Here is a 27549-nt window from a genome sequence, read left to right as displayed (position 1 = left end):
TAGATGGGTTTCATCAACAAGTCTTTATGAATTGTTAGTTCCATGTACTCGTACCAAGAACTGTCTTTATTCAAATATACAGGGATATGGAGCCCTGAATAAATATAAACACAGTATACAATTCATGAACAGTATAGTAGCGGAGAATAGCCACAAGTTGGTAGAGACACAGTCCCTAATCCTGACTGAACCAGAACAAATTCTGAATGAGGCACATTAAATGAGGATATTGCTTTAGGTATTCGTGTCTTAAGAGACCCATTCATAGCTGCTTTCAAGCTAGTCTACCCCAAAACATGCAGTCTTCAACGTCTATTGAATTTTTTAGGCGATTGAAGATAAACTCCTTAAGTAGTGATAATTTAACTGAATTCGATTGTACGACGGAAATGTCACGCCACATGTTGTTCCTGTGATGACCGAATGAACCAGTGACTTGGGTCAATTCAAATATGGCATCAGCAGCTGCGGAAAGTGATCCAATTGGTACAAATGCAATTCGTCCGGTTTAAACATCACATTTTACATGGATTCATGTACAGTGGAACCTTATAACGAACTCGGAGACAATTCATCGAATATAACAAATATAGAATTTCATCCCAAGTAAGAAAATTTAAGTAACTTCACACTAGACATAAAGAACTATCAGTTATAACGAACATATGTTCTGGTTCCGTGAAGTTTGTTGTAACGAGGTTCCACTGTATAAACGGACCCATAAGATGAAAATTAGAATCAAGCGAGTTTTACTGTAATTTCAATAAACTTTTATTTAACAAAGCGAAGTTACAAATCAAAATCAACCATCAATTAGTCGTCTTCTTTCAGTCTTAACGTCCAATCGTACGGTTTCCACCATTCCGCGAACTGCAGCACATTTTTCCTTTGTTGGTCGAAACTTTCTTTCTGTTGTTTCCTCCAAAGACGCGGTTCGACGTCGAGCATTCCTCCGATGATTTCCTGCGAAAGAGAAATCAGAGATGCAATATATAATTCACATTCCCGAGGGTGATTGGTGACTGATTCCGACGCTTACCTTTCCAAAATATCTCGGGAATTCTTTCTCATCTTCGATGACGTGCGCGTAGCCTCCTTGTAAACCGAAATCAACGCTGAAGTACGGAAATCCTTTTGGAACCTAGACGAAAATTTACTTGGCAATTCACTAATATTGTCATCAATATTGAACGCATATACAATTATTTTTTACCACTAACATACCGCATGTCTTATATCCTTCTGACTGAGATCAACGACCTTCTTGTTTTGGGCCCATTCGCTACCAGTTTCCATAATTGCTTTCTGCAAGACAAAATTCACAATCACCAGCGGTGGATCTACAGTGGGGCACCCAATTTTTCAACCGACCAAACTTTCAAAAACATAGTCAAATATCATATCAGTGTTAAGATACATTGCTCAACAATACGACACAAATTTCGTCAATATAATCTTATGGTTTTTAGCAAAATGTACACAGAATGCACCAGAAAACGAATCATCATGAATTAGGTTCCACCCCATTACCCTAGAATAGTCTCGACAAACCTTGAAATAAATCGGTGCCATATCTCCTAGTTCCTTAGATAAAGGTATGCACTCGACGCACATGTGCGGCTGGTACTTCAGATGCATGCTTGTCTCCATGAATACGATGTCTTCTTCGCGATCCGCGAACATTTTCGTTAAACCTTTGCGGAATACCTGTAGGATTATAGAGATACTGGTATATACAATTCAGAATCGAAACTACAGCCAACTACCTAAGTCATCTCTAATTTATTCATAGTCCCAATTTAGTTCCGTAAGCAATCTAATTAAGTCCATAATGATTAAGTCCATTAAGTAACATAATGATTGTGTCGACTATGACGACTTTCGCTGTAACTTTGGCTGTATTCATATTTGAATTTCCAAGATAATTGTCTTGTTTTTCTATATTTGATCGTTATTATCGATTGAAACTTTGGAAGAAAAAAAAAACACGCTGCACAATTTATAGTTTTTGCTTGTACGTGCATATGTATTTTCAACCTTACATTTCATAATGAAAAAAAAAAGAGTTGTAAATGACACCAACCATCTGGCATTGCTTCAATACCCGACGAGTAAGTGCCACTTTCAATACATTATAATTTATTTCGAGTATCGCGATATCTTTTCAACGGTTCAATAATGTACACACTGCATAATAATTGGATGCACTTACCCCATCAGAGTATATCATGAGCTCGGGGTGGCTTTGTAGGTCACGAATTGTAGTTTATGTATTGTTATTTAAGATAGTCACGCAGGTATGATATTGAATAATGAAACCCTATGATAATTAAATCCCTAAAGCCCCCTCTAAAAAGTTGGAGGAACTTTCATTCATCCTGCTGTACGTGTGTGTATATTATTCACCTTCATTTCCGTCCACACATCCTCATCAACAACCGTAGATGCTGCGATATGTTGTATAGGTACGATGAGACAATGTCCTTCATTTAGTTGACGATAGTTCGGAAGACATAAAAACGTCTGGAAGATAAAACAAGAGAAGATGGTAGAACAGTGTTTAATTCACTTAGATCAGTACATTAATCAACTACTATGACATTAATTCGCAGAACGAAAGCTAGATGTCAGCACGTCCTAACCTATGATGCCTACTCGTCCTTACCTTTATTCCGATAGCAATAATCAAATGCTTCGGATATTTTTCCAGGCAAAGTTGACACTTCGATAATGCATCGCTCATCAGTTTGTGTTCTTGAAATGTGAGACAAATTGATTGTATTAGACAAAGAACAAAATCTGTACAGAAACATACTACAGTAAACCTTGCCTTTCTTGGACCAGATTAACTCTTGACAAAAATTAAATCCTTTTATAATTTCTTATCCTTAACTCAGACTTAGATAACCTCGTTCCAATTTTGCCAGTCCCAGTTTGTTCAAATCAGGTCAGGTTTACTGTATTGTATCATACCTTCCTAGCATAATATCCTATCCTTAACTTAAGGTTAGTCATAAAGTTAGATAAGGTTTACTGTATTACCGGTGTACCATTTCAGAATCTGAGACGTCATTTCTCAGATTCAAGGAGCGATCAATGAATATGAACGCTGAAGTAAATATGAAGGCGTACCTCCGATGGCAGCAGTTCGTTGTCGATCATATTCCTTCGATTTTGATTCTTTCTTATTCGCTCTCTGCATGAACACATCGTCGATCTGATGATCGTCATCGGTCCGTTCGATCGACTATAAACACAAATATTCTTCATAAATCAACTGATGAAATTCATGATTTCCAGTCGAGATTATGTCAAAGTTTAGTTACCTTTCCAGCCAGTCTTGCGAACATAAGATTCGAATCTTCAGCAGTACCGAGTCTCTCCCTTTCAACCTGAAATAAAGGAATGATTTCATTCTTATTACTTACTCAAGACTTTAGGAAACATCGGTAATCAGATGAGATGAATACTTACTAACTGTTTGAGGTCGTAATTATCATCATCGGCAAAATATCTTTCCCTGTCACCTTCGACATCGTGTGTAGCGACCTTCAAAATGAGAGCAGTATTATCTAATAGTATATCAGAACCTCAGTTTTAAACAATTTTCTGATGCCCTCAAGTTCTTTGTTAAATTTTTTAACTGTGATCCAGCTTCTTATAAAATTGCAACATACATAATTGGAAATTTCGTTTGCCGTTCATTTCAACAATCTTCCAACCAGCCTGAACCGGCAAGCGATTGGTCGGGGTCTGAACCAGCAACTGGGTACTTGTTCGCCTCCATTTTCTTACTTTTTGTTTTTTCCGGCGACCACCCTTCGGTTCTTGAGGCGTGTCTCTTGATGGAAGAGGGCGAACATTCCCCGAACGATCTGAACGCATTAAAACAGCAACATTATCATCTGAAGCCTCTTCTTTCTCAGATCTCACTCTAGATGTCTGCTGTGAAGATGATGATGCCACATTTGTCTTTAACTGACGAGCTAGGTCCAGTTGACTTTTCAGTTTATCGGCCATGTCCTGAATTACAAAATGATTTTCTTTCACTTATCAAATTACTCATTAATTCTACAATAACAACTCACAAGGCTTATCTACAGGCCTACCTGTTGCCCCATGAGCTCGAGTTTGATTATTTTAGCACCTATTGCGTTCATTTCTTGTTCGCCGAGTATTTTCGGCGGGGGAGAACTCCTCTTTTCTTCAACTTCAGAATCGCTCGAATCTGAAATTTGGAGTGAAAAGATATCATTTAGAATGCTTCCTCGATTGCCACAGTAGCTACTCAGTAGTTACTCATTACAACATTCATAGTGTTTCTTATACATGAAACTAGACCGTGATTGATGGAAACCGACAAACCTTCTGAAGAATCTGAGCTGCTATTCGTCGATTTCTGAATTTTGTTTGCAGATTCAGCTTGCTTTTCTCGTTTGGAATCTTGTTTTACGGATGAATGACTAGAACTAGTAGAAGGCGACGCGGGTTTCTCGTACCCAGCCTTCCTCCACGACGACTGATGATTCACGTTGTCGCTCCGCGATCGAGTTCTATCGGACATTTCACCCGGTCTCATGAATCTAGATTTACCACGACTCGACGATGTTCGATCGTCGGAGACATCCGGTTTCATAAATCGCGAACTCGACGTCACCCGTTTCGAATACGGACTGCGCGAACGTTGTCCCCTTTGTGAATTATCGGGACTTTTTTCCGGACTCCGCCGCGAACGTTTATTCCGACGATCCAGACTACTGTCGTCGCTGCTGCCGGAATTGTTTCGAGAATGTTTATGAGATTTTTCTCGCGAACCTCCCTCGCGATGTCGATCCCTCGATCGGCTGCGCGGTCGTCTTTCTTGCGACCTTGACCTCGATTTCCGTCTGTCTACGCGTCGACGGTTTGAAGATTGCGTCTCTTCGCTTTGCGCAATCAGAGCTTCCAGTTTTTCCAAAGACTGAAAGAGTTGATAATGAGAGATTGATCAAATCTTACAGGTTTCGTAGCAAGTCTGACAAAATTCATTAAAGCGCTTCAGTCAGGAAAGGAGGCCCTGAAATTAGTGCTTACTTATCAATTCTGAAAAGTTCTTACTTTTGGATTTTATATCATCACAGCACATTTCTAAATTGACAAATTTTGTGGTAAATTTCAAAATTGATTTCAAATGCTTTTTTCCTAATTTTATGGCTTAATCATTGAAAAATTCTGGCAACTTGTCTTTTGATTCAAAGTGCTGACCTTCCCATAGTCCGGCTGCTACAGACCCTGAGTGAATTTATAGTCTTTTTTCAAACTTTCTTGTTAATCATATCATTATACTAACCCCATATCTTTCTGCCGCGATGCTTTCTAAAGTTCGTCCCTCTTCTTTCGCCTGTTCAACGCATCTCTGATACGCTTTCTTCAGCCACGTTGCTCCCCCGTCTCCGAACTGATTACTCATCGGTTTATCTTTTTCCGCTTTTTTCTCTTCCTCGGGTAATCCGGTACCACCACCTTTCCAATACGGGTTTAACTCTCGTTCGTGCTGCCCGATCTATCAGCCAGAAAAAAAAGCATATTTAACGTTGTATATTTTCCGAACACTGAGTAACCATTAGTAAACCTGGTGGATCTATGGAATCATCGACTGGAGGTTCCCTTTTGTAACTCTTTCTCAAACCAGTCCAATATCATCTTTACATCTTTACCTCATCGAAAACAGGCTCTTTTTCTTTTTTATCCTCTTTGATGCGTCTGCGAAGTTCATCTCTAGATACGGTGGGAATTAAATCCATAGGTGCAGCCATCCAATCATCTCTCTACAAACAATCATTAAATATTCTATATTCTGTAGCAAATTCCATTTTTCTTGCTGCTATTACTTAACCACAAGACTTGGTCCTTGCCAGTTAACCTATTTACCCTCAAGCTGCCCACATCTGCCCTGACTCTTTTTTCACCTGCTACTCGGTGGTATTCAAACCCATTTGCTTAGATAAACTATACACCCAATTCCAAAAAATCAACATTTTCCTATTTGGTATTCTCGAGCATTTATAGTAAGAACACGACAGATCCGAATGCTCGTTTATATCCGAGTAAGTATGGAATGAATTTGAGGGGGGGGGGGCAAAAGGTCTTGATTTTGGGGCCCAATTCATCAAATCTTATATCATATAAAAGCCAAGTGTGTTCACAAACAACTTCTAATCAATGACATACTTAGTATTGTTTTAAATGTGGAATTTTAGATGTGGGAGTAATAGACACTTTATAGTGAAATTCCTGAGAGTGCTATTGGGTTAGGTTCGACTCTTAAAAGTTGAAATTACTTCATTTGCGATATCTCAACACTTGGGTCGAATTTCAACTAACAATTGCTCCAGGTAAGCTTATTTCACAGCCCACTGACAAGCCTCTGTTTCACCCACCTGTAACTGAGGACCTTTAATTGGTGGCACAGATTCTTCATGTTTCTGCTGAATTGTCTGATCTTTCTCGACCCACTGAGGTTCATCATCTGATTCTGAATCCTATTGATAATAAATCATAATTATCAAACTAGGCAAGAATCTTTCGTCATTCATCATGAATGATTTCTGAACTTACAGAATCTTTCTTTTTCTTCTTTTTCTTGTGCTTCTTTTCTTTCTTGTGCTTTTTGTGCTTCTTGCACGACATTGATTCCTCCTGTAATAAGATTCAATTAAGAGATCATGACGACAAGTTGACTAAGCTGTCTTCGTAGCTGTTTGAAGATAATCGATCCCATCTTACTGAAATTCGTTGACTGACAGATGGAAGCATCCAGTTGTCTTCACCACGTAATTTCCTTTGCTCTTCATCCCTTTGTTTACGATCATAATCTTTCTTTGCCTAAAAATCGGACGGAATGGCTGAATCAGTGAATGCCAGTTTAAACAGTTTTGCTCACATTCCCACTCTAAAGGCCTATACGTTATGTAGGCGTAGCACGAGTTACTCAGCCTCAAGTCAAGGATAAGGGTAACTGCTAGGCCTATGTCGTTGCCGTTAGTCCATCATAGTTCTAGTTCTATTGGTTTTTGACATTTAAAATGAGATTTATCCGGTACCTAAAATCTATATCGGATCGAAGTCCAAACAAGGCAAAAACTAAAGAAAGGGAAAGGCAACAATTTCAATTTGTGTTTGACTCGACATTTATTCCAGAATTCTAAGGTTACAAGGATCAAACCTTTTTAGAGTGAATCCCACAATTATAACGAAAAAGTCCGAAAATGAAACTTCGAGATAGTAGTTTATTTCAACGTTTCGACTATATCCTAATAGTCATCTTCAGGAATAATGAACATTATTCCTGAAGATGACTATTATGATATAGTCGAAACGTTGAAATAACGAAGTGGCTACTCGTACGGACCTGTACGAATAATTCCGTATTCGTACGCACCCGTCGGATAACTCTGGAATTATGTGTACGGGAAGGGATAGGGTTAGGGTAAGGTGAGGCTAGGCTATATGTAGTTAAAACATTCGACCGACTGTCAGCGAGCTCGGTGGTCTAGTGGCATGATGCTGCGCTAGTAATTTACTGGCTCGTGTTCGAGTCTCGCTCTATCCGCTATTTTTCTCTAACTCTATTCTCCACACTTTCCTTGAATTTTCTAAGTCGTGCACCTCTGTACGCATGCGCGGCGTTAATCGGCCAATCAGCGACAGTTATTAGCGTACAGATCCTAGTCCCAAACGAATAGCCTCCAGAGTAATCCGTACGGGTCCGTACTAGTAGCCACAGCGATGAAATAAACTACTATCTCGAAGTTTCATTTTCGGACTTTTTCGTTATATTTGTGGGATTCTCTCTACATCGCGTCAACACGGATATAGTGTTCTATCAATCGTGATCAAACCTTTGTCAGACATTTTTCTCGTTGTTCTCTGATGAACTGGCGCTGTTTTAACTTTTCAGATTTACTCTCGAACGCGATCGCTTCAGCCATCACTCAGAAATTTGTGCAGCAAAATCTGAACAAAACTGGATTTTTGAAAGCCGGAAATATCGACTCAAATACGGCAGTGGATTTTACGACAGTCAGACGCGCAACATTCACCACTAGTGCTTCGAATTCCGGGGGATGTCGTCGCACCTCGACTTGAAGTCGAGTTCGAGTCCAAGCTTATCATTGAACGCTTGGGCGTTTATTAAATGTCATTCTTCAATGTTTTGTTCTGTCAATATACAGCGTGTCTTAAAAACCAGAACCAGTTATATACGGTGCAATAAATATAAGATCAAGTTCAGTTCTAGATGTCGTAATGGAATGGTAAGGTCACGGCCCGGACTGAGGAACGGACCTGAAGCGTTGTAGTTCAGTGATTTTGATGTGGAGCTTTACGGGGAACTTATCGAAAATAGTAAGTAAGCCTATCGTTAACCTTATTGACTTAGTGAGACGTCAAGTTTACCCGAGACGATACTATTTACCCGGGTAATGTGTTAAAATCATTTGGGAATTTGAGTTGATTTTTCAGATGATGAAATCACTACAACTAGGCCTACCCGTCTTACCTTACCGGTCAATTCAATTAAACTTTGTTTTTTTTGGAGCCATTGATTTGTTGAAAGGACAGTGTTACTGACTCCAATTTACAATGCTTGTTACTTTTACCTTAAGCTTGCAAAAAGTATAAGCCCGGCAGTCATATGATTAACTGTCAGTCTGTTTTGTACTTAAGATTCTTCTTGTTGACTCAACTCTAGGTTAGAATGGCATCTGCAGAATCGTTGAAACGAATAAAAGATCGCGCGGAAACCGCTGAACAAGTTATTAAAAAACTTAAAGCACAACTAGCGACAATACGTGAATCTGCGAGTGAGTGTCAAACAATGGAAGGCTCCGAGAATAGTCTACCGGAGCAATCCTTTCTTTTCTTTCTGGTGTTCGGCTTGTTTCTGGTTCATGTTTTATGACTTAATTGAAATCTTATTTTGCAGTCAAAGAAGCTTGTGTAAAGGAAGAAAAGAAACTGGAAGCTGAAAATGAGAAGTTGAAGTCGGAAGTTGAATCATTAGTTCAGAAACTAGTTTTCGTCGAAACTAGAAATGGAGGTAGGCCAACAGTTAACCCTGCATAATACCTCCTGCGTCCCCTGAGATTCATACCTGATGCTTTTACCAGACGGACTGCTACCGCATGAAACCCTGCCTGATGATAAGCATGAGTGCGCAGGTACACGTGCAGTTTTAGTTATCATGTCATATTTAGCAGTCTTGATACCATCAGATTCGAATCCCTGCTAAAGAAAGATGCGCTTAATCTTGATATTCCTCGAAACTCTTTTTCGTCGACCAAATTTATTACTTTATGTTTTCCAGTAAAACAGATTCCACTGCCTGCAAAGACGGCAGCAACCACGACACCGTCGATTTCAACTGATACGCCTCCAGCGACGAAAGAACCTTCTCCACCAGTTGAGCAGACAGCTCCAGCTGCCAAGAAGAAAAAAGAGAAAGCTCCTAAAAAGCAACGTGAGTTTGAAATCTATTTGAGAATTGTTTCCATTCAGTTAGGTGTGTCTTAAATGTGAAGTCTACTGTAATAGTTAATTATTCTAGGTATTTGCCTAAGAAAATGTTTGGTTAATAAGGTACTCTGGTGGCAAGAAAGGATTCTGTCAGCTTCATTAGTGGTTACTCTTTTTTCCTGCCAAAATTTCAATTGAAATCGAATCAATTTCTCTCATCAATAGATACATTTTCAGTGAAATATTTACCATACACTGAGGGGGAACGGCCAATTTTGTATCCATTCAAGACTCTGGTCATATTTGCATTTAGGAGCCTAAAAATTCGGTTATAATTTCATTGAAAATTTAATGTCGTTCATTTCGCTATGTAAAACTGATTATATTGCGCCATCTGGTGTGCGTGCTGGTACTTCAGTGAATTAGGCCTACCTTTTCAAATCTAAGTGTTTAATCGTTCATTTTCCAGCACCACCTGCAGCGAGTGATGATAAACCTGTGGACGTATCTCGTTTGAATTTCAAAGTAGGATTGATATTGAAAGCGGAGAGACATCCGGATGCCGACACTCTGTACGTCGAGACTGTCGACGTCGGTGAAGAGAAAACTCGTACGATTGTCAGTGGTTTAGTTAAACACGTTTCATTAGAACAGGTACATAGTTAATTATATCAAAACCCACTTTATACAAATTTTATAGATAAAAAACAAAATTTACTTAACAAGAATTGAATTCAAAAATTAAGACACAACCTTTCAGACCTTCAGGTGTGAGAAAGTCCAATATTATGTTTCTTTTGGTCTTAATTCTTGAAGAACAAATTTCTGTTTTGATCTTTTAAATTTTTATATTTCATTTTAATCTCATCCATTCTCCAGACGTGTGGCTATTCTACTGTTATGGTACATAGCTAACAAAGTGTTGGGCTTAGATTTGACCCAATGAAATATTGTTTATATCTTTTGAACAAAGCTAGATTATAGATTAATGGCAGGGACTTTCGATTGTGCTCTGCCATTCTGAATTACTCTTTTGGCGCTTTCACTACTTGGGAGAGTTCTCAATCCTGTCAGTAGTTCAATCTATTAGTGAGTTGCCTTCGTTATTTTGAATTTTACAGATGCAGAACCGAAAGGCATTGTTTCTATGCAATTTGAAACCGGCAAAAATGCGTGGTATACTCTCGGAAGGAATGATCATGTGCGCGAGCGGTGGGGATGATTGCGAAATATTAGAAATACCCGATGATTGCGTGCCGGGAGAACGTGCCATCTGCGAGAGCTATCCAGGTTTGTTTCATTGCAATAATTTCGAACATGTTATTTCGGGTTCATACTACAGTAGAATCCGCTTATAACTCAGATCATTTGGGACCAACGAAATTAATCAGCTTTATGGGAAATCCGGCTTGGAAGTCATTATCATTAGATAAAAATCCTGATTAAGCGGGTTTGACTGTATTTGTAATTCCTATTCTGAATTAAAGGAATGTTTTCAAGGACTTCAAGCCGCTTGTTGTATATCTTTCTCGTGAATCATTCAAGATATTGCCACAATATCCTATCGGAAAAAACAAAATTGCAATAATCTGCCTCAAATTTGGACAATTCGCCTTATACTCCTCAAATTCAGGAACTAAGAAGTATCATCAACCTCGTTTTTAATGTAAATAGGCAGTATCTATAAACATGTCTTACTTCTTTCAGGTGAACCGGATGCACTGCTGAATCCTAAAAAGAAAATCTGGGAACAAGTCGCGCCGGATTTGAAAGTAAACGAGAACGGTTTACCTAATTATAAAGGAGATCAGATAGTAATTCCCGGTCGAGGCATAGCGAAAGCACCAACCCTTAAAAACGTACAGGTCAAATAATTCATTTATTCGCTCATGTACTTAGTCGAGAATAATAGTATGTCCATATGGTATCTCAATACTTTATATTTGAATAAAGGCATGAAGACCTATTCAAGATTTATATATTTGTTCTTCAGTTGTATATTTGTTGTCATTCTCACAGCTGTTCTTTGAAATCTTTGAAATTGTCTGGTATCCATTCAAAAGCCAAAAACCTCTTGCGTAAAGCGCCATCTTATTGGATTATAATCCAATTTAGCCTCGGCATAAACATAGCCAAAAAGCATGAAACTTGGAGGTTGTGCATAGAGTGCAAAAGAAATTGACAATGTATTGCTGATTTTGAACCCAAGGCCTCCTCCACAGATGCCATCTTACACATGTACGAAAGGAGTTTAACCAAGTCCTGGATGCATACCTGTACATAACTTAATGCATAACCTAATAAGAACAAGGAAGAAAGAATTTCTTTTTTTCTAGAACTATATATTATCGAACTATAATAATATAGAAAATATAATAATCGTATTCTAAACAATAAATTATTTTTTCTCGTATAAACCTGATTTTCTCTGTAAAAAAGCAGCACATTAGCAGCACAAGCAGGAACGACGGTTTTCACTGAATATCCATAATATCTTCTATAAAAATTAACTATTTGTGAAAAATCGATTTATCTGTAGACGCAAGAATAAACTTTTGCACATGTGTTCTATTTTGGGTCTGTTTGCCCACCACCCTGTCCCACCCCTGTATATGAAAAATATGCCAACTCCCTCCCGATTTCAATGTAGATTATTAGAAAATATTCAGTCTTACAAAATAGTATATAATTAATAAAGGTGTGTGAAAGGACTACCGCTGTATGTATGGAAGACTTAATCAGAAGAATCTAAAAACCTAGTCTACAAAAATTTAGATCTATGAACTAGAAGGAAATTCTACCCCTAAAATATATATTTGGCCTAAGAAATACAGATGACTCGCAGGACTAAGTCCGCTGGGCAAACATATCCTATTCCTATATTTATCAAAATTGAAACCCGTACAAATGTGCATTAATTCGGCCTAGAAATCTGAATTTTTTTTGTTCAAAACTTTCTCGACTTATATTAAAGAGGGAGTTTGTATTCACGGTTAGCTGCACGTGCTTTCAAATCTAAAGCTGCTAGTAGTGAACAATAAAACATTCCCACAAAATATTATAATACTGTCTGTACTGATAATATTTTTCACAGATTCTCTCAACATTATTTCATTGCCGTAAAAACTTGAACAAACAGTTAACAAATGAGTATAAGGCTCGTGTATTTGAAGAGCGTATTTTTGATTGAAACTTTTTAACGGGTGAGCGATGTATTTTCGAATACAAGCGTTTCATAAATGTTTGAAAGACTTCATATACATTAAGTAGTAATTATAGTACAGAAACAGTACCGAATAAAACTAACATATCTACAAAAATATACACTATACATTCCGAGAAATGTTGGTGGGTCGTTCTTACACGTCACAAAATGAGACCAAGAGTAGGTTTACATTGTACAGTCAAACTTGTGTAAGTCGTATCTCTTTGTTAGTACCAACAAAATTCACAGGACTTATGTGAGATACACATACGCTAGACTTGGACATAAGTCAGATTTTTACCGTGATTGGCAAACATTCAGTAGAACCTCGATATAGTGCACTTCAGGGGACCAGGAATTCTGTTCGTTATCTATAACCCAATAGTTCATTATAACCGGTATGAAATAATTAAAACTGTCCAATCATTAGAGAGGAAATTCTAGGTTTGTAATAACCGATGAAATGTCATATCTGAAGTCGTTATAACGAAGTTCCTCCGTAATATAGATAGAAATTACAAAGCCCTAATCGAGGAAGCTCTGTTAGATATTCTTCCAAAAAAATTTTACTCAAAGAGACACATTTTAAAGGCATTTCCAATGGGGAAGAATGCCATTTAAAGTTCAAACCTAGGTGATTTTGAGACTTGAAACGCGACTGAGACTGAGTTAGACTGTTTTTTCTCATGTTGAAAATCACTTATTGGTTGTATCCAAGTTCGTTAAAAGTACATGAATTGATAAACTGCCTTTTGCAGTCACTTTTATTCAGTTAAAAGAAAAATTTGTTTAAACAAAATTCTTGTGAAAAATACTGGCCACGGGTTCCGACTTAAGTCTTTAAACTAAAGTCGACAGTTCGTTCTTTTTGCCAGGAATGCCGCCTCCGCCCTCGCAAAACATCATCGGATTGTCGTATATCGGTTCATTGTTGAACGCGCGTTTTTTCTCTTGACACCAGAAATACGTGTCGTGAACCATCGAAAAGAGACAGAATATAATACCAATCGCCAGCACCACTGATCCGATTATCGCTGATATCATATTAAATTCCATCAACATGTACAAAATCATAGCTGAAATACGCAAAGAACGTACAATCTTATAAATTTGTATACAAAACCACGTGTCGGGGACCAGTGAAATGACCGGGGTCCAGGGGGAACTCATGAAATTAATCGTACACGGAATTAATGAAATTATGGGTCCAGGGAACTAAATGAAACGGGCTCCCGGGAACTTAAGAAAGTGAGGGTCCAGGGAATTAATGATTTCAGGAAATACTTTTCAGTTTAGATTGAGTACTCACCGATAATAGTGATTGGTATTGAAATGAACAATCCGGTTGCAGCCAAAAAGCGACTGTTATTGCATTCTTTTAAGTATTTGAAAGCCCTGTAATGATAACATAATACATTTCAAAAAGGTTTTCTATTTGCTCGATGAATTAAACAGAACTAGGACGAAAGGACATCGATTTAAACTATAAGTCCAAAGTGGCTACAATATTGTGAATAGTTGACACTTTTTCCAGTCTTGATGAATATCATTGAGAGAAATGAACAAAATCAATTTAAACAACTGTTATTGTTTTGTTCTTTTCACGTGGAATCCTACCATTCATCATCAGAGTTCATTTCAAAAATAAAATTATTCAAAATAGTTAAACCCGAAATGGAAGATAAGAAAATAACAGACGTTTAAATTGATGTCGTGGGTTTCTCTCAATGAGAACCAACAATAAATATGTTCACATTAACTCTTTCAGTGCTGATTAATTAATACCCTTTACTACTGGAGATAATTTGAAAATTTTTAAAAATTCCACCCTAGTGTGTTGAATAACGGGCATACCACTGTAGAGCGTCTACTCCGCGGCGCAGTGTATCATTAGTTACTAATATTTCACTATGTTTGACAGGTACTGCCATCTTTCAATAGAGATAACAACTAATTACCAATTACATCAATACACCGCAGCGCGGTCTACTAGCAAAATCTATCACTGATTTATACACTGCACTGCAGTGAAGACGCACTGAAAGGGTTCCCCTTTGATTCCCCTGTGATGAAATATAAGTCGGTTTCGTGAATGAACTCCTTACCGTAATTCGCCTTGAGGAACTTTGAGTATTTTGGCCGCGTAAAAGCACTGCATCGAAGACACGAGCAAACAGCAGAGATTCAACATTAAAATGAAGCTGCACAACGCAATCGTAACGTCCTGGAAATTCTCGTACATCGTAACCGACGTAATCAAACGATTACGCAACGTGGTCGACGGCTTGTTCTTCATCAACGGTTCGTCGGCTTGCATCGAACCGAGTCGGAATAGGAACAATGTCGAGAACAAGGCGAGCACCAACGACGTAAGAGCCATCAATCCGAGCGACAAGATCGATTTATCGATACCGTAATCGAGTTCGACGAGCGATTCTGGCTTCGAGACGAGGCTCGGCCTCGAACCGCTCAACGCCGGTTTCGCGACGTCGTACTGGTTTAGATCGCCGTTCATTTTAACGGTAGGCGTGAGCGTAGTCGCCGGTGACGGGAATTTGAACGATTGCGCCATGCCGCCGCCATGCAGGTCGCTAGCTGTGATCGGTGTAGGGGAATCGCTGCTGTATACTAAACTCGGTGGACGCGCGTTTAGATATAGAGGCGTCAGGTGTTGACTGTTCCGTCGCATGATCGACCCTAAATAGAATACATCACAATAATTAGAATCAAACAAGCATTCTCACGCTAGCGGTGAGACATTCATCTATTATGAATGTTGTGGCCCAATGTTTAATCCTAAACCTTTTTACCCAAATTCTAATTGTAACAATCCTCTAGTAGACCCTAACACTTAAACTGCTGCCCTGGACATGAGACCGCGTAGACCTTGCTGATTTTCTGCCTTTCAAAATTCCGCACCATTTTTTTCTAGCCTATTTTATTCATTCCTGTGCCACCGGCCCAAAAAAGGTTTTTATCCCTCCTCTGGCCCCAGTGCGCCCACCTCCGCACAGATGACACACACACAGACAGATTGTATGATAATCATAGTAGGCCTATGGATAATAATATCAAGCATACAGATATCAACATATAGGCTACACAAGTACTGTAGTCTACAGTACTTGTGTAATTTGATTTTTGACGACACCAGCTATAATATGTGACAAGCCAGTGGGCAGCAATCTGGGCCAGCGCCCATAGCCAGTGACAGAGTTGTCAGGTGTCATAGTGACCAGGCTAAGAGGGAAAAGAATCCAATCAAAGCAAATGGTCCAAAAGGCCAAGGAAAAGGAATGATTGATGAAAAAAGCAGGACGAGACCCTTTTCTCAAATTTCACATTTGATCACTTACACGCTTGTTCATTGTTATTATTGCCGGCAGTACTGAACGCCATTGAACCCGGGGCTGCTTCGTTTCTTTCATATAGCAAAAACATCCATCGTCTCTTCTATAAATAGACGTTAAAACAAAGAAACAACGGCAAATTTATGATCTCTGTTTACTCGAATAAAACGGCCGCCATTATTACTGGCATGCCACAGCCTGTTTACGGATGAATGGACCGGACTCGATTCAAGAAAACAACAAATAAACTTTATTGACGTGAACATTCAAAATAATTTCAGCGCTTCGTCGTCAAAATAGTGACCGTAAGGAAAAATGGCCAAGGTATTTTACCTTGGAAAAATGACCAAGAATTGGCCACAAAAATGGCCGAGGAAAATTTATGAGAATTATAGATGAAACTACCGGCAATGTTCCTGATTTCTCGGCGTGTGCACGCGTGCGCGTTGTATAGACTATAAAGCTATTTACCTGGACTTTGCACCCGAAAACACGATCATACCTGCTCATCTTGGTTCATTTGTCTAGAATGACCACCAGAAAAATCCAGTTCCTTATCGAAAAATCCTTATCGAATTCATGGTTTTTGTACTATTGATAATTGAAAATTGACCAGATACCCAGCGTGTGCCAGTAGATGTAAACCAACGGAAAATTTCATATCTTAAAGAAAACAATGGGGAATATGGATCCAGTGGATGTGACGGAAAAAACTCCTTTATTACTGACGAAAAATGTGAAGGAATTTTCTCAGGATGTAAAAGATAGGTTAGAATGTGCTCATCATTTTTACCTTTCAGTTTAATGCGTTTCAAAGTTAGAACGGCCGGCGAGTTGATGATGTTAAAAGCACATACTATCTAATTGAACTGGATCATCTTCGTATTTCATATAGATACAATGGCGTTTTCCTGATATTCGTGGTTCAGGGTTTGGCGGTTATCTTTCCGTTTGCCGTTTTCCTGACGGCTGAAAGTGTAAGTTCCCTTTCATTTAAGCCTTTCTTCAGATCCCATCATCTTCCTAGCATAGAAAAACACTGATTTTGAAATTCTTCTAACACGGTCTACATATATTTCACCGTAGAATTATCTTAACTATTTCTGAGATGTCGTGATCTTATCTCTTCTTGTAGTATTTTACCGACTATAAACTCATTGGCGCCGGTGACGCGGATTATCGTCGTAATTTCGTCAGCTACATCGGAATGGCGTCACAATTTCCGAACGCTATGATTAATCTGATCAACTTGATTTCTCACGGCAAAAGCAGGTACGCGCATTTCATAAAGTACCGCTACGCCAAGTGTTTTTCAATAGCTAAAACCAAGAGTACAAAGAGAAACTAACTAGCTGAAACAAACCAAACTAAGATCGTATTTTATGACCATTATTCGTCCGTGTGTCATCATCGGCCATCAAAAATTGGTGGTTTACAGAGTGTTGTAAATCTTTTTTCTTTGTGTATTTTTGCTCAAGCTTATTAGATAGAATTCGGAATAGGAATCTCTCCCATCATCTTTGTCTATCTATTTTGTCAGGAATGATCAGAGCGGGCGAATTATAGCCAGTATTTTGACATTGATTACGATGTTTTCCGTGACCGTTTTGTTGGTTATTGTTGATTCTCATGATTGTAAGTTTCTCAATAGTAATCTTTGTAATTTGTTCCATGGTTTCCTATTGTGTTCGATAAATTGCGTGTTGAAATAACGATAAATGATAGATAAGATAATCATATACGTAAATGTAAGTCAAAATCTATTGATTTTTTTTCAGGGCCCGCCGAGTTTTTTGGTGCAACTGTTGTTTCGGTCATTCTGATTAACGGTACAATTTTGTTTGATAATCTGAACTGGTTTGTTGAAATGATATTAGATTAATTCGATAACTGTAAAAACCCACTAGACGAAGATTTAAAGATATTTACAATCGATCAAAGTATGCCAAGTCTAAAACAACACTTTCAATCTGTAAATGTCTAGACATTTGAAGTACATTTTATCAACCCGTGTTAAAATCCGAAGTTCTCATAATTTGACGTTGAAATGGCCAATGCATAAACTGACCGTATTTTTTTGTAGTCGCTTCTGGAATCTGGTCGAATTCAATATTCGGACTTGTGTCTCTATTTCCAATGAAATACGTCAATGCCGCCATGACCGGCCAGGTAAAAAGACCAGATACACCCATGCTGATTCATTTAGTGTATATATCAATTGAAAATGCAGTTCTTGTAACTATTTTAACAGAACGCGTGTATGGTTGTTACCAGCGTTTTAATGCTGTTATCAAAATTCGGTAAGTTCAAACGCACACAGAAAACAATTATCTCATGAAAAACAATAACTCGCGGAAAACATCAACTTCATTCCCTTCCCACAGGTGAAAGTGAACGGATGTCGGCTATATCGTATTTCATGTCAGCTATAGTGGTGTTAGTGATTTCTCTGGATCTTTTTCTACTACTACCGCATCTGGTAAGATTCCCGACCGGTGGAAACCGACTTCCGTAAAAAAATCACCATTCGTTCAATTGTTCTTTCAAGTCGTAAGGTAATTCTCCCGAAAATTACATAAAGAGTTAATTTTTTTGCAAAAAGAAAATTCACAAGCTAAAACGATCAGTTTGACTTAAATCAAACAGTTGAAATCAGTTCAATTTTCCATCCATACAGAGTCGAACATTATCCGATGGACATTGATTGCATCATTCTGTTGGTTTTCAGAGATTTTTCCGCGCGGTCAAAGCGAATTCGGCGACGTCTTGCCTATCGAAATCGGAAAAATTGCCCTACCTGAAGACATTCAAAAAGGTATATCAAAATACGATGTATAATGATTCTGATTTATTGGTTTCTGAATAAAGACGCGTTATTTCAATCTATATCGCTAGATCTGGCCACAATTGTTTGATGTATGGCTGCATGGGTTTATAGTGTTGTGTATATATCCAGCTATGTTAGTGGACATCGAAAAATCGGATCCGAACTTTTTTATTCCCGGTAAGACATTTAATCGATAATTTCAACATATTATAAGACGAAGGTGGTTTCTTGATCGTTTTTATCTTCTCGTCAAGTCGCTAACATCAGTAAACGCTTTTACTCAACAGCGTATCTCTATACAGATGTGATGGCATATCTAGTATCAACAATCTGTGCATTTATTGGTAACTTGTTAAACTATGTTTTCGTAAAGGTACGCATTGAGAAACTAATTAACCTGTACAGCCGATTATTAGGTCTACTCTGTCTCTTGGTCGTGCAAAATGTGCCTGTCGAAGTGTGAATCAAATCTTCTCATTGTAACGTTTTAGCCGAAACCTCAGTACGTAATTGTAATTCTACTGGCACGATTCCTGATGATCCCGTTTTTCGCCATGTGTAACTATCGACCACAATACAGATCTATGTCTGTCCTTTTCAAAAACGACTGGGTTTACCTGGCCGGACTTATCTTCCACGGAATCACAAACGGCCACGTCTCCGGCCTGACGATGATGTACGCCAAAAGGTAAAGTTTTCTATCAAATTGATGGGGAATGAAAATCTTTGATGTAATGTAGATGATCAGGAGATTAAGTTTGAATTATGAATCTCAACAGATGGAATTTCGAGGTCAAAACTATCATATAATCAATCACAACGCAAGTTACCGATTTTCCTAATTTCGAGCTATAATCGAACACGATGATAACTTCATGATTATTTCAGCGCTGCAGGTGACGATCCGGCGATGCAGAAAACCGCTGGAATGATGGCAGCTTTAACACAAAGTATCAGTTTATTGATGGGACCACAATTATCCCTGTTCGTAGCCTATCTGGTTGAAAATGTTTGAGAAAGGTTCCACTCCTATCGCGGCCACGCTTCTTGACATTTTTGATAGCAGGTTAAAGTTTCCTTCTGTCGTTGTTTGTGTTTGTTGTTTTTGAATGTGCAATATAAGTAGTAGCCTAAACTGTTTCTAAGTAAAGAAACTCTAGAATAAGTTATCACTGTTAGATATTCAAGTCTTGTAATATTTTGCACGTTATGCCGCCACGCTGTAGCGTTTTGGATAACCGATCTGTATGCTTCGATGAATTTTGATGATTCAATTTCTATCGTTCGGCGTGGTGTAGATATACATTACTTCTGATCCTGATCCACAATATCCGTTTAGATGCAATTTATGGTGGAATCGTCTTTTCAAATGTCGGGTCACTCTGAATCTGTTTCAAAGGAAAATAGAAAATAAAATCATTATTGTTATATATCTAAATGAAATTCTAAGAAGGAATTCAGAAATTTCTTGTTCGTTGTTCATCGAATGGGCACAGAATACCATGAATTCAGCGCTCAAGCTGATGAATCTTTGACCAGAAATAATTATAGCTCTGGCTTATGCATGCGCTTGCAAAAAGTGCTGTGATTGGAGCACGAGCATGAAATAATTGGTGCTTCCATTTTCTTACCTTGTTACCGCCTTGTCGTAGTTTGTACAGTTTGACCCCGAGTACCATTACTGTTGATATTAAAATCACAATAACAACGGCAGCTACTACATGACCAATAAGATTAGAAACTCCCGTCATGGGTGTGGTGGCCACACCGACTTCAGCGAGTGCGATAGTAGTCGACGATGTAGCTGAAAATTATGTTTTATGGTACATAAACATAAAATTGTAATCCAAACTCCACAAGGATTTCTAATAGTAATCATGGCACTGATGATACCGGAGGACGCTTGGATCGTTGCGGGTTGGACGATGAACCAACCTAAATACCCCAACTTCCACTGCTTTTACATAGGCCGACCCGTGCATGAAGACCCCGTTTACACATTCGTATACTATCAAGGTTCCATAAGAAAATTCGATTTCGGGTTCAGGCCAGTGGAATCGCCCCACAAGATTCCGAATTACCAGGAGATTGGGTTAATCTCACTAATCACTAGGTCAGCTTAAATATTCATAAAAACATACTTCGACAAACAATTGAAGTTGAAATCCATTCTACGGCCGTATCAGTGGGAATACAGCTCACAGTATCCAGAGAACGTAGTTCGTACCCCGACTCACACTTATAGGTGGCGGTAGTGTAAACTGGGTATTGTCCAGCAGTTGAACTGTTCGTCGTCCAGTTAGCATGGGCAACTGTCGGAGGATCTGTACTGCAATTACGTACTGTAATTTATGAAGAAGAAAAAGTGTCTATTTTGAACACAGTGGAAATAGGAAGTTTTGAAATCAATAGTTCGTCATAAATCTGATAAAAATTTGTAGCACTTATTTCTAACGGGGAATTCGTTCACCACAAACAGTTGGAGACCACTTGTGGCCTACATATCGCAAATTCAGCCAGCGTAGAATTCAGGGCGTTAAAAACCTGAAAAGTACTGCCAATGTGTCGTTCGTTATTAACAAAGCCCGCGTACGACTCTCCATACCAAATCAATTCCTTTTTTCGCCAGTCGCCAGAACCTAGAACCGGCAATCGAGGTGACTCCCTGGGGCACTATATATCGCATGTATTTTTTAACACCCCAAAAGTGTGCTCGTTACGATGATATCATTCCAACATTTTTGCGATAAATAAATTGCTAATAATTGCCGGTGTAGAATTACAGTAATGTTTACCGTGTACTTGATAAACCGCAAAGACGGAGGGCATGCAGTTCGAGAACATAATCTTATTTCAACAACGGAAATGCAGAGCTATTCATTCCAGCCTTTGAATTATCAGTACATTCATGGTCGAGCATTTAACTTAAGGAGCGCTGATAACTTTTAATTTGCATCGCAACATAAATGTATCTGGTGTAAGCACAAACTTACGCGTACATTCTATAGGATTTACCCATTCCGACCAAACAATATGCGTATAATTCGCAGTGCAGGTTCGGATATTGTCTCCACCAGTTTGAATATATTTTAATGGCGGATAACACTGATACGTCGCATTCGTGCCGTGTGTATGATTTACCGGGCCACCTCCTGTTGTTGTCCATACCGTGTTCGGATATGTTGGAGGGTTGCTCGTGCAGTTCTTCACTAAAATGAACAAATCAATAACTCGATGAAAATCAAACACATCTACAAAATTAATGCGTACAAAATTAATATATACTCCAATTCGAAAATGAATTTATGTCGAGATGAAAACTAAAAATCAAATTTTTTTTCTCCATTTTTTGAATAACGTTTCATGACGCGTCTGTATAATTCTAATCTATACACGTATAGCCTTTCTTCTTAAATACCTACATAAACAGACTGGATTATAGAACTTAGGGACAGGGAGCCACGTGGCATTACGGATACAGGCGATTCGTCCTTCGGAGAATGAAGATGTGTCGTACTTCACGGCATATGACTGGCAATGGTAAGACACCTGCGACAAATAGGAATTTCCCGACTGTTTTATCATATACGTGTGCGCAACTGCCGGAGGTTCGGGACAAACGATTTCTGAAAATTATAGAATCATTCTGAATGATCCATGCTATACCAAGCATCAGAACACCAACGATTAGATGGTTGTGATTTCTTGAACATTTCTCACCTGATTTGAGCTTGCATGTTGTTGGACACATTGACCTCACGTAACCTCCGTATTGACCGTTCATACAAAGTCCAGTAGATCCATATAATGTACATTTGCAGTTTGTGTCTGCTGCCGAACCCGGTGACGCGGCTAGATAGAAATGTAACTAAGTAGAGAGCTTGTTGAGATAGACGTTATAGTGATCACCGCAGAACAAAATCAAGAAGTCAATACCTGCACTGCATTTACACGAGGCATTGCACGAAAGTGAACAATTCACCGCCATAATTTCATGATAAATATCACAAAAACCATTTTTTGCATCCGTCGAACAAGTTGCCGACTCATCAACACAGTCACCTCAAATAAAATGATCGTTTGTATTTAAGTGAGTCATTCGACCGATCGATTCATTATTTGTCTATTAGTTCATTCCTACCTTCAGCCTTACCAATTCCACTTAGAACATGATATACAACAGAAAAGACAAATATCATCAGTAATTGTCGATAATCTAACTTCTTCATGTGGACTTTTGTAAGCATTTAAAATCAATCAACTTTTGAAATGTAATCCGTTCGCGTTGAAAAGTCCGACCAATCTGATAGTTAGTCACGCGTTTTGATTCCAACACTTTTTCGCCGTAATTATACCATAGTGAGTTGACTTCAAACTGTTCAGCAAATAACTTTGTTTCAATCGCCAGCCCACGACTTGAATACCAGCTTTCATTGTATTTCGGCTAAATGACATGGATCCTATACGTAAACGTCATATGAATAGGAAATATGCAATATTTTTTAATAAATCAATGAATATAGAATAAACAGTTATTGGCTTCACGTTCAGTGCAATATGAATGAACTTAATGACACGTTCCGTTCAGGAGTAATTTTCTTTTACCGCATTGCGAAGAAGGAAAAAGGAAAATTCTACACGTTACAGCAACCTTAATACTTAAATTATCCATCTGCTTCGGCCAAGACTTGTTTTCGAAACGGGAGAAAAACGAAAAATTTGTGAAAAAGACGTAGAATTTCGATTGAAAGATCTACAATTTATTACTTACAAATAATGCGTATGCGTAAAACACTCTATGATTATGCAAACAATAGTATGAATTCAACGAGATAGAAGGTGGCTGTGTAAAGAAACTTTGTGTATTTTCCGCCCGTGTGTGTGTTTTTACGTGCGTAGTCCCCTGTAAAAGAATAATGTCATCTTTACGACATGAGCATATTTCCAGCCATTCTCAATATCGAACCTTCGTTTAGCTTACTCTTTATTCTATTTGTGGGTAGTAGTAGATTGAGTCGTTACAACATTTTCAAGTGGAATCGTCTTTTCGGTTTTTGGTTCACTCTGAATCTGTTTTTATAGAAAACATTGGAATAACGGTTGGATTTGAAGAGTTTTTCAACCCTTGAATAAAATATATATTCATCGGATGCCCTGGTTAGATGGCGCATTACCACGAAAAATATCCGTTATCTTTCTTACCGTGTAACAACCTTATAAGAAGGTGGTTCAGAAATAAAAAAATGGCTTACACATGCTCTTGCAGAAGAGTTTAAAAAGGAGTATGAGCATGAAAATCATCCGCTATTTTTCTTTGTTACCTTGTTACCGCCTTGTCGTAGTTTGTACAGTTTGACCCCGAGCACTATTGCTGTTGATGTCAAAATCACTATAACAACGGCAGCTACTATATGACCAATAAGATTAGTAACGCTCGTATTGGGTGTGGTGGCCACAACGACTTCAGCCGCGGGTGCGATAGTAGTTGGCGGGACATCTGAAAATGTAGATACTCGTACAAAACGATACTGATGCTGATGAAGGATGTGTGGAGTTGTGACGACGAACTAACCTAAACAGGACGGCATAGTCCCCCAACTTCCACTGCTACTGCATTTTACATAGGCCGACCCGTGCATGAAAAACCCGTTTGCACATTCGTACACTGTTAAGGCTCCACGATCTATAATTCTCGATTGCGAGTTTAGGACTGCTGGACTCGCCCCACAAGATTCTAAAAAGTAAGTTTAGAATTGTCATTCTAGTTAGACAAAATCAGCTTCGGTATTTTATCAAAAACTATGGTCCACTTCTACGCAAAACTCACTTCCGCAGACAACTTTTGCTGGAATCCATTCAACGGTCGTTTCAGTTGGAGTACAGGTCACTGTATTCGGAGAACGTAGTTCGTACCCTGATTCACACGTATAGGTGGCGGTAGTGTAACCTGGGTATTGTCCAGCAGTTGAACTGTTCGTCGTCCAATTAGCATTGGCAACTGCTACAGGGGCTGTGCAATCACGTACTGAAATGATGATATAAATATCCAGATAGAATATCGAAGTGACATAATGGCCTTCGTTGGTAAAGTAGACCATTTCTTACGTGTGCAATCTATAGGATTGGTCCAATAGGACCAAATAACATGCGAAGAATTCGCAGTGCAAGTTCGGATATTGTCTCCACCAGTTTGAATATATTTTAATGGCGGATGACACTGATACGTCGCATTCGTGCCGTGCGTATAATTTACCGGGCCACCTCCGGTTGTTGTCCATACCGTGTTCGGATATGTTGGAGGGTTGCTCGTGCAGTTCTTTACTAAAATGAACCAACAAACTTATCATTTTTTCATAAACATACATCTGTAACATGAATTGGCATTTTCATTAAAACTTCATGATTTCTTTCAGAATATTGCCCCCCAATTCCACTTAGTATAGTTTGCAGTTTTCCTGTTCGGAAACGCTCTAAACATAGTTCTACATTTAGTTGTTTCATCCACAATGTAAATTCAAAAAACAATTGTTATCATTTTTGTTCTGACGTTTCGGTTAGATTACTTCCACCCATCTTTTATTTGAAAATCTCTGAAAATAGTTCTAACAATTCTCTTAACAATTTCAGAGAAATTGTTTAGTATTCTCTTAACAATTTCAGAGAAATTGTTAAGTTCTCTGCACTTATCAAATTGTTCTACACTTTTAAACTAGTCTTTTCAAAATAATCGACAAATGTGACATCTTGGATTCTTCGATGCTACTTTCGTATCTGCTTTTCGTCCCTACCAACATATACTTCATTGGTATACTTCGATTTGTTAAGATACGTACATAAACATACAGGATTATAGAACTGAGGTATGAGAACCCATGTAGCATTACGGACGCAAGCGATTAGTCCATTTGAATATTGAGACGTGTCGTACTTCACGGCATAAGGCTGACAAGAGTAAAACGCCTGAGATAAATAGGAATTCCCTGCTTGTTTTGTAATATACGTGTGCTCAATCGCCGCGGGTTCGGGACACGTAATGTCTGAAAATGAAAACAGAGACGTATTATATGTTTGGATGGCATAGATCCAGCAAAATGTTGGTTGCGCGTATTATCGCGAGAAAATCAAGTGAATTGGAGCGAGTGAAATATGTCACCTGATTGGAGCTTGCATGTTGTTGGACACACAGTCGAACGAAGATACGAGTTAGAAAAACAAGTTCCCAAAAAACCATGAAATGAACATTTGCAGATCTTGTCTGCTGAAGTTCCCGGCGCGGCGGCTAGAAACAATGAAAAGAAATTAAGAGATGCTTGAAATATATTGAAATGGTCACCGATTTTTATCGATAGAATTAAAGTAAAAATTGTCATCACGAGTAATAAGATTACCTGCACTGCATTTACACGAGGCATTGCACGAAAGTGGACAATTCACAGCCATAATTTCATGATAAATGTCACAATAACCATGACTACTCATGTTATAACAACTCGCAATCGCGTCAACACACGTACCTCAAAGAAATGATCGTTCATTTTAGCGAAATCAATTTTACTATCGTGACCAGTAGATTTGGAAATAGATATATAGAGAGATGTATAATCATTTGCTAAGTTAAGCTCGTTGAAATTAAGTTGAATCAACAGTGACACCTTTTAATTCTAATCATCAAATTGTCATTATGGTTATCTCCATATATGCTGTATATAGATTTCGCTTCATACGTAGGCCACGGCACTGGTTTAAACTGTTCATACCTTCACTTTTACCGATTCCTGCGCTTAGAAAATGAATTGCAGTGATAGAAGAAAATATCACGAGAAATCTTTGAAAATCCACCTTCTCCATCGAAACTGTTGTAAGTATCGAGTTACAATGATAGAAAAAAAAATAAATCAACGAAGTTGCCTTAGTCGCGCTGAAAATCGATCAGCCATCTAAAAGTGAATTCTGTCTTCACGAGAAGTCCTATCAATCTGATGTTTTGACAGTCTGTCACATGCTTTAAACCGCTATGTTGTGCTTTAATTATATCCTATATAAATTTTAACAAATAACTGTGCACAAATTATATACATCGGTCGACTTCAAACTTTTTCAGCAAATAACTTTGTTTCAATCACCACTACGCGACTTACAAAGTAAAACATGTTGCGTATGGAAATTCAACTGACTTAATACAAATACCTGCTTCATTGTATCTCTTGATCGTACAGAAAACGTCAAATGAATAGGAAATATGATATATTTTTAAGAAATCAATGCATATATAAAATGAGCGGTTATTGACTGCGAGTTCATTAAAATTTGGACGAAATGACACGTTGTAGATAGGACTTGTTGAATTCTTTGAATGAATTTGTCTGGAAAGATATATGGAGAAAAAGTTTAACAATGCAATCACAGACACAATCGGTATCCAAAACATGGCGCCTGGAAACTGTAAAAAGGTTTATTGATTTCAGGGGTTTTAGCTCAATACTGAAAAACCAAGAATGCAGGAATCTTTGAGGAGGCGATTCCAGTTGTACTGTAAATTTCTGTTCTCTTCGTCGAAAAAAGCAGCTTGAAAATTACGTACGCAGATATTCTACAAACGAACATGATGCATTTTGATATCCTTTGTTTCCACCCTTAATTCAAGATGCATCTTGAAACGTGAAGTAAATGTA

At 38.3% G+C, this 27549-nt stretch overlaps 4 protein-coding genes across 5 annotated transcripts; 2 read left to right on the top strand and 2 right to left on the bottom strand.

Moving 5' to 3' along the window:
• Positions 1 to 753: 753 nt before the first annotated feature.
• Positions 754 to 8058, bottom strand: LOC141905625 (CWF19-like protein 2). The gene is made up of 18 exons (XM_074794576.1): positions 7881 to 8058; positions 6766 to 6864; positions 6598 to 6678; positions 6420 to 6521; positions 5697 to 5807; positions 5330 to 5542; positions 4366 to 4960; positions 4110 to 4228; positions 3796 to 4023; positions 3475 to 3549; positions 3327 to 3392; positions 3133 to 3247; positions 2666 to 2754; positions 2407 to 2523; positions 1552 to 1707; positions 1225 to 1305; positions 1040 to 1141; positions 754 to 963 (listed from the first exon to the last, which is right to left on the bottom strand). Exons 1-18 carry the CDS (start codon positions 7968 to 7970, stop codon positions 814 to 816), a joined length of 2589 nt encoding a protein of 862 aa, XP_074650677.1. The 5' UTR covers positions 7971 to 8058; the 3' UTR covers positions 754 to 813.
• Positions 8059 to 8104: 46 nt separating this feature from the next.
• On the top strand, positions 8105 to 11450 carry LOC141905626 (aminoacyl tRNA synthase complex-interacting multifunctional protein 1-like). Of its 2 annotated transcripts, none has more exons than XM_074794577.1 (7): positions 8105 to 8385; positions 8732 to 8843; positions 8966 to 9079; positions 9347 to 9499; positions 9965 to 10149; positions 10617 to 10785; positions 11203 to 11450. In XM_074794577.1, the coding sequence occupies exons 1-7, from the start codon at positions 8353 to 8355 to the stop codon at positions 11367 to 11369; spliced, it is 933 nt and encodes a 310-aa protein (XP_074650678.1). In that variant the 5' UTR covers positions 8105 to 8352; the 3' UTR covers positions 11370 to 11450. The 2 variants fall into 2 exon arrangements, with proteins under 2 accessions (XP_074650678.1, XP_074650679.1); XM_074794578.1 differs by lacking the exon at positions 8105 to 8385 and adding an exon at positions 8410 to 8459.
• A 435-nt stretch (positions 11451 to 11885) lies between these two features.
• On the bottom strand, positions 11886 to 16342 carry LOC141905488 (uncharacterized). Its single transcript, XM_074794355.1, has 4 exons — positions 16057 to 16342; positions 14806 to 15397; positions 14010 to 14095; positions 11886 to 13776 (listed from the first exon to the last, which is right to left on the bottom strand). Exons 1-4 carry the CDS (start codon positions 16139 to 16141, stop codon positions 13541 to 13543), a joined length of 999 nt encoding a protein of 332 aa, XP_074650456.1. The 5' UTR covers positions 16142 to 16342; the 3' UTR covers positions 11886 to 13540.
• Positions 16343 to 16661: 319 nt separating this feature from the next.
• LOC141905690 (equilibrative nucleoside transporter 3-like) lies at positions 16662 to 19904 on the top strand. Its single transcript, XM_074794664.1, has 13 exons — positions 16662 to 16818; positions 16946 to 17027; positions 17186 to 17322; positions 17591 to 17685; positions 17829 to 17879; positions 18134 to 18219; positions 18302 to 18350; positions 18435 to 18529; positions 18779 to 18865; positions 18946 to 19054; positions 19165 to 19250; positions 19369 to 19565; positions 19766 to 19904. Exons 1-13 carry the CDS (start codon positions 16727 to 16729, stop codon positions 19890 to 19892), a joined length of 1293 nt encoding a protein of 430 aa, XP_074650765.1. The 5' UTR covers positions 16662 to 16726; the 3' UTR covers positions 19893 to 19904.
• The last annotated feature ends 7645 nt before the right edge of the window (positions 19905 to 27549 follow it).

The sequence above is a fragment of the Tubulanus polymorphus genome, chromosome 5, assembly GCF_964204645.1.
Source record: "Tubulanus polymorphus chromosome 5, tnTubPoly1.2, whole genome shotgun sequence".
Classification (NCBI taxonomy): Eukaryota; Metazoa; Nemertea; class Palaeonemertea; order Tubulaniformes; family Tubulanidae; genus Tubulanus; species Tubulanus polymorphus.
This window is presented reverse-complemented; position numbering and strand designations above follow the sequence as displayed.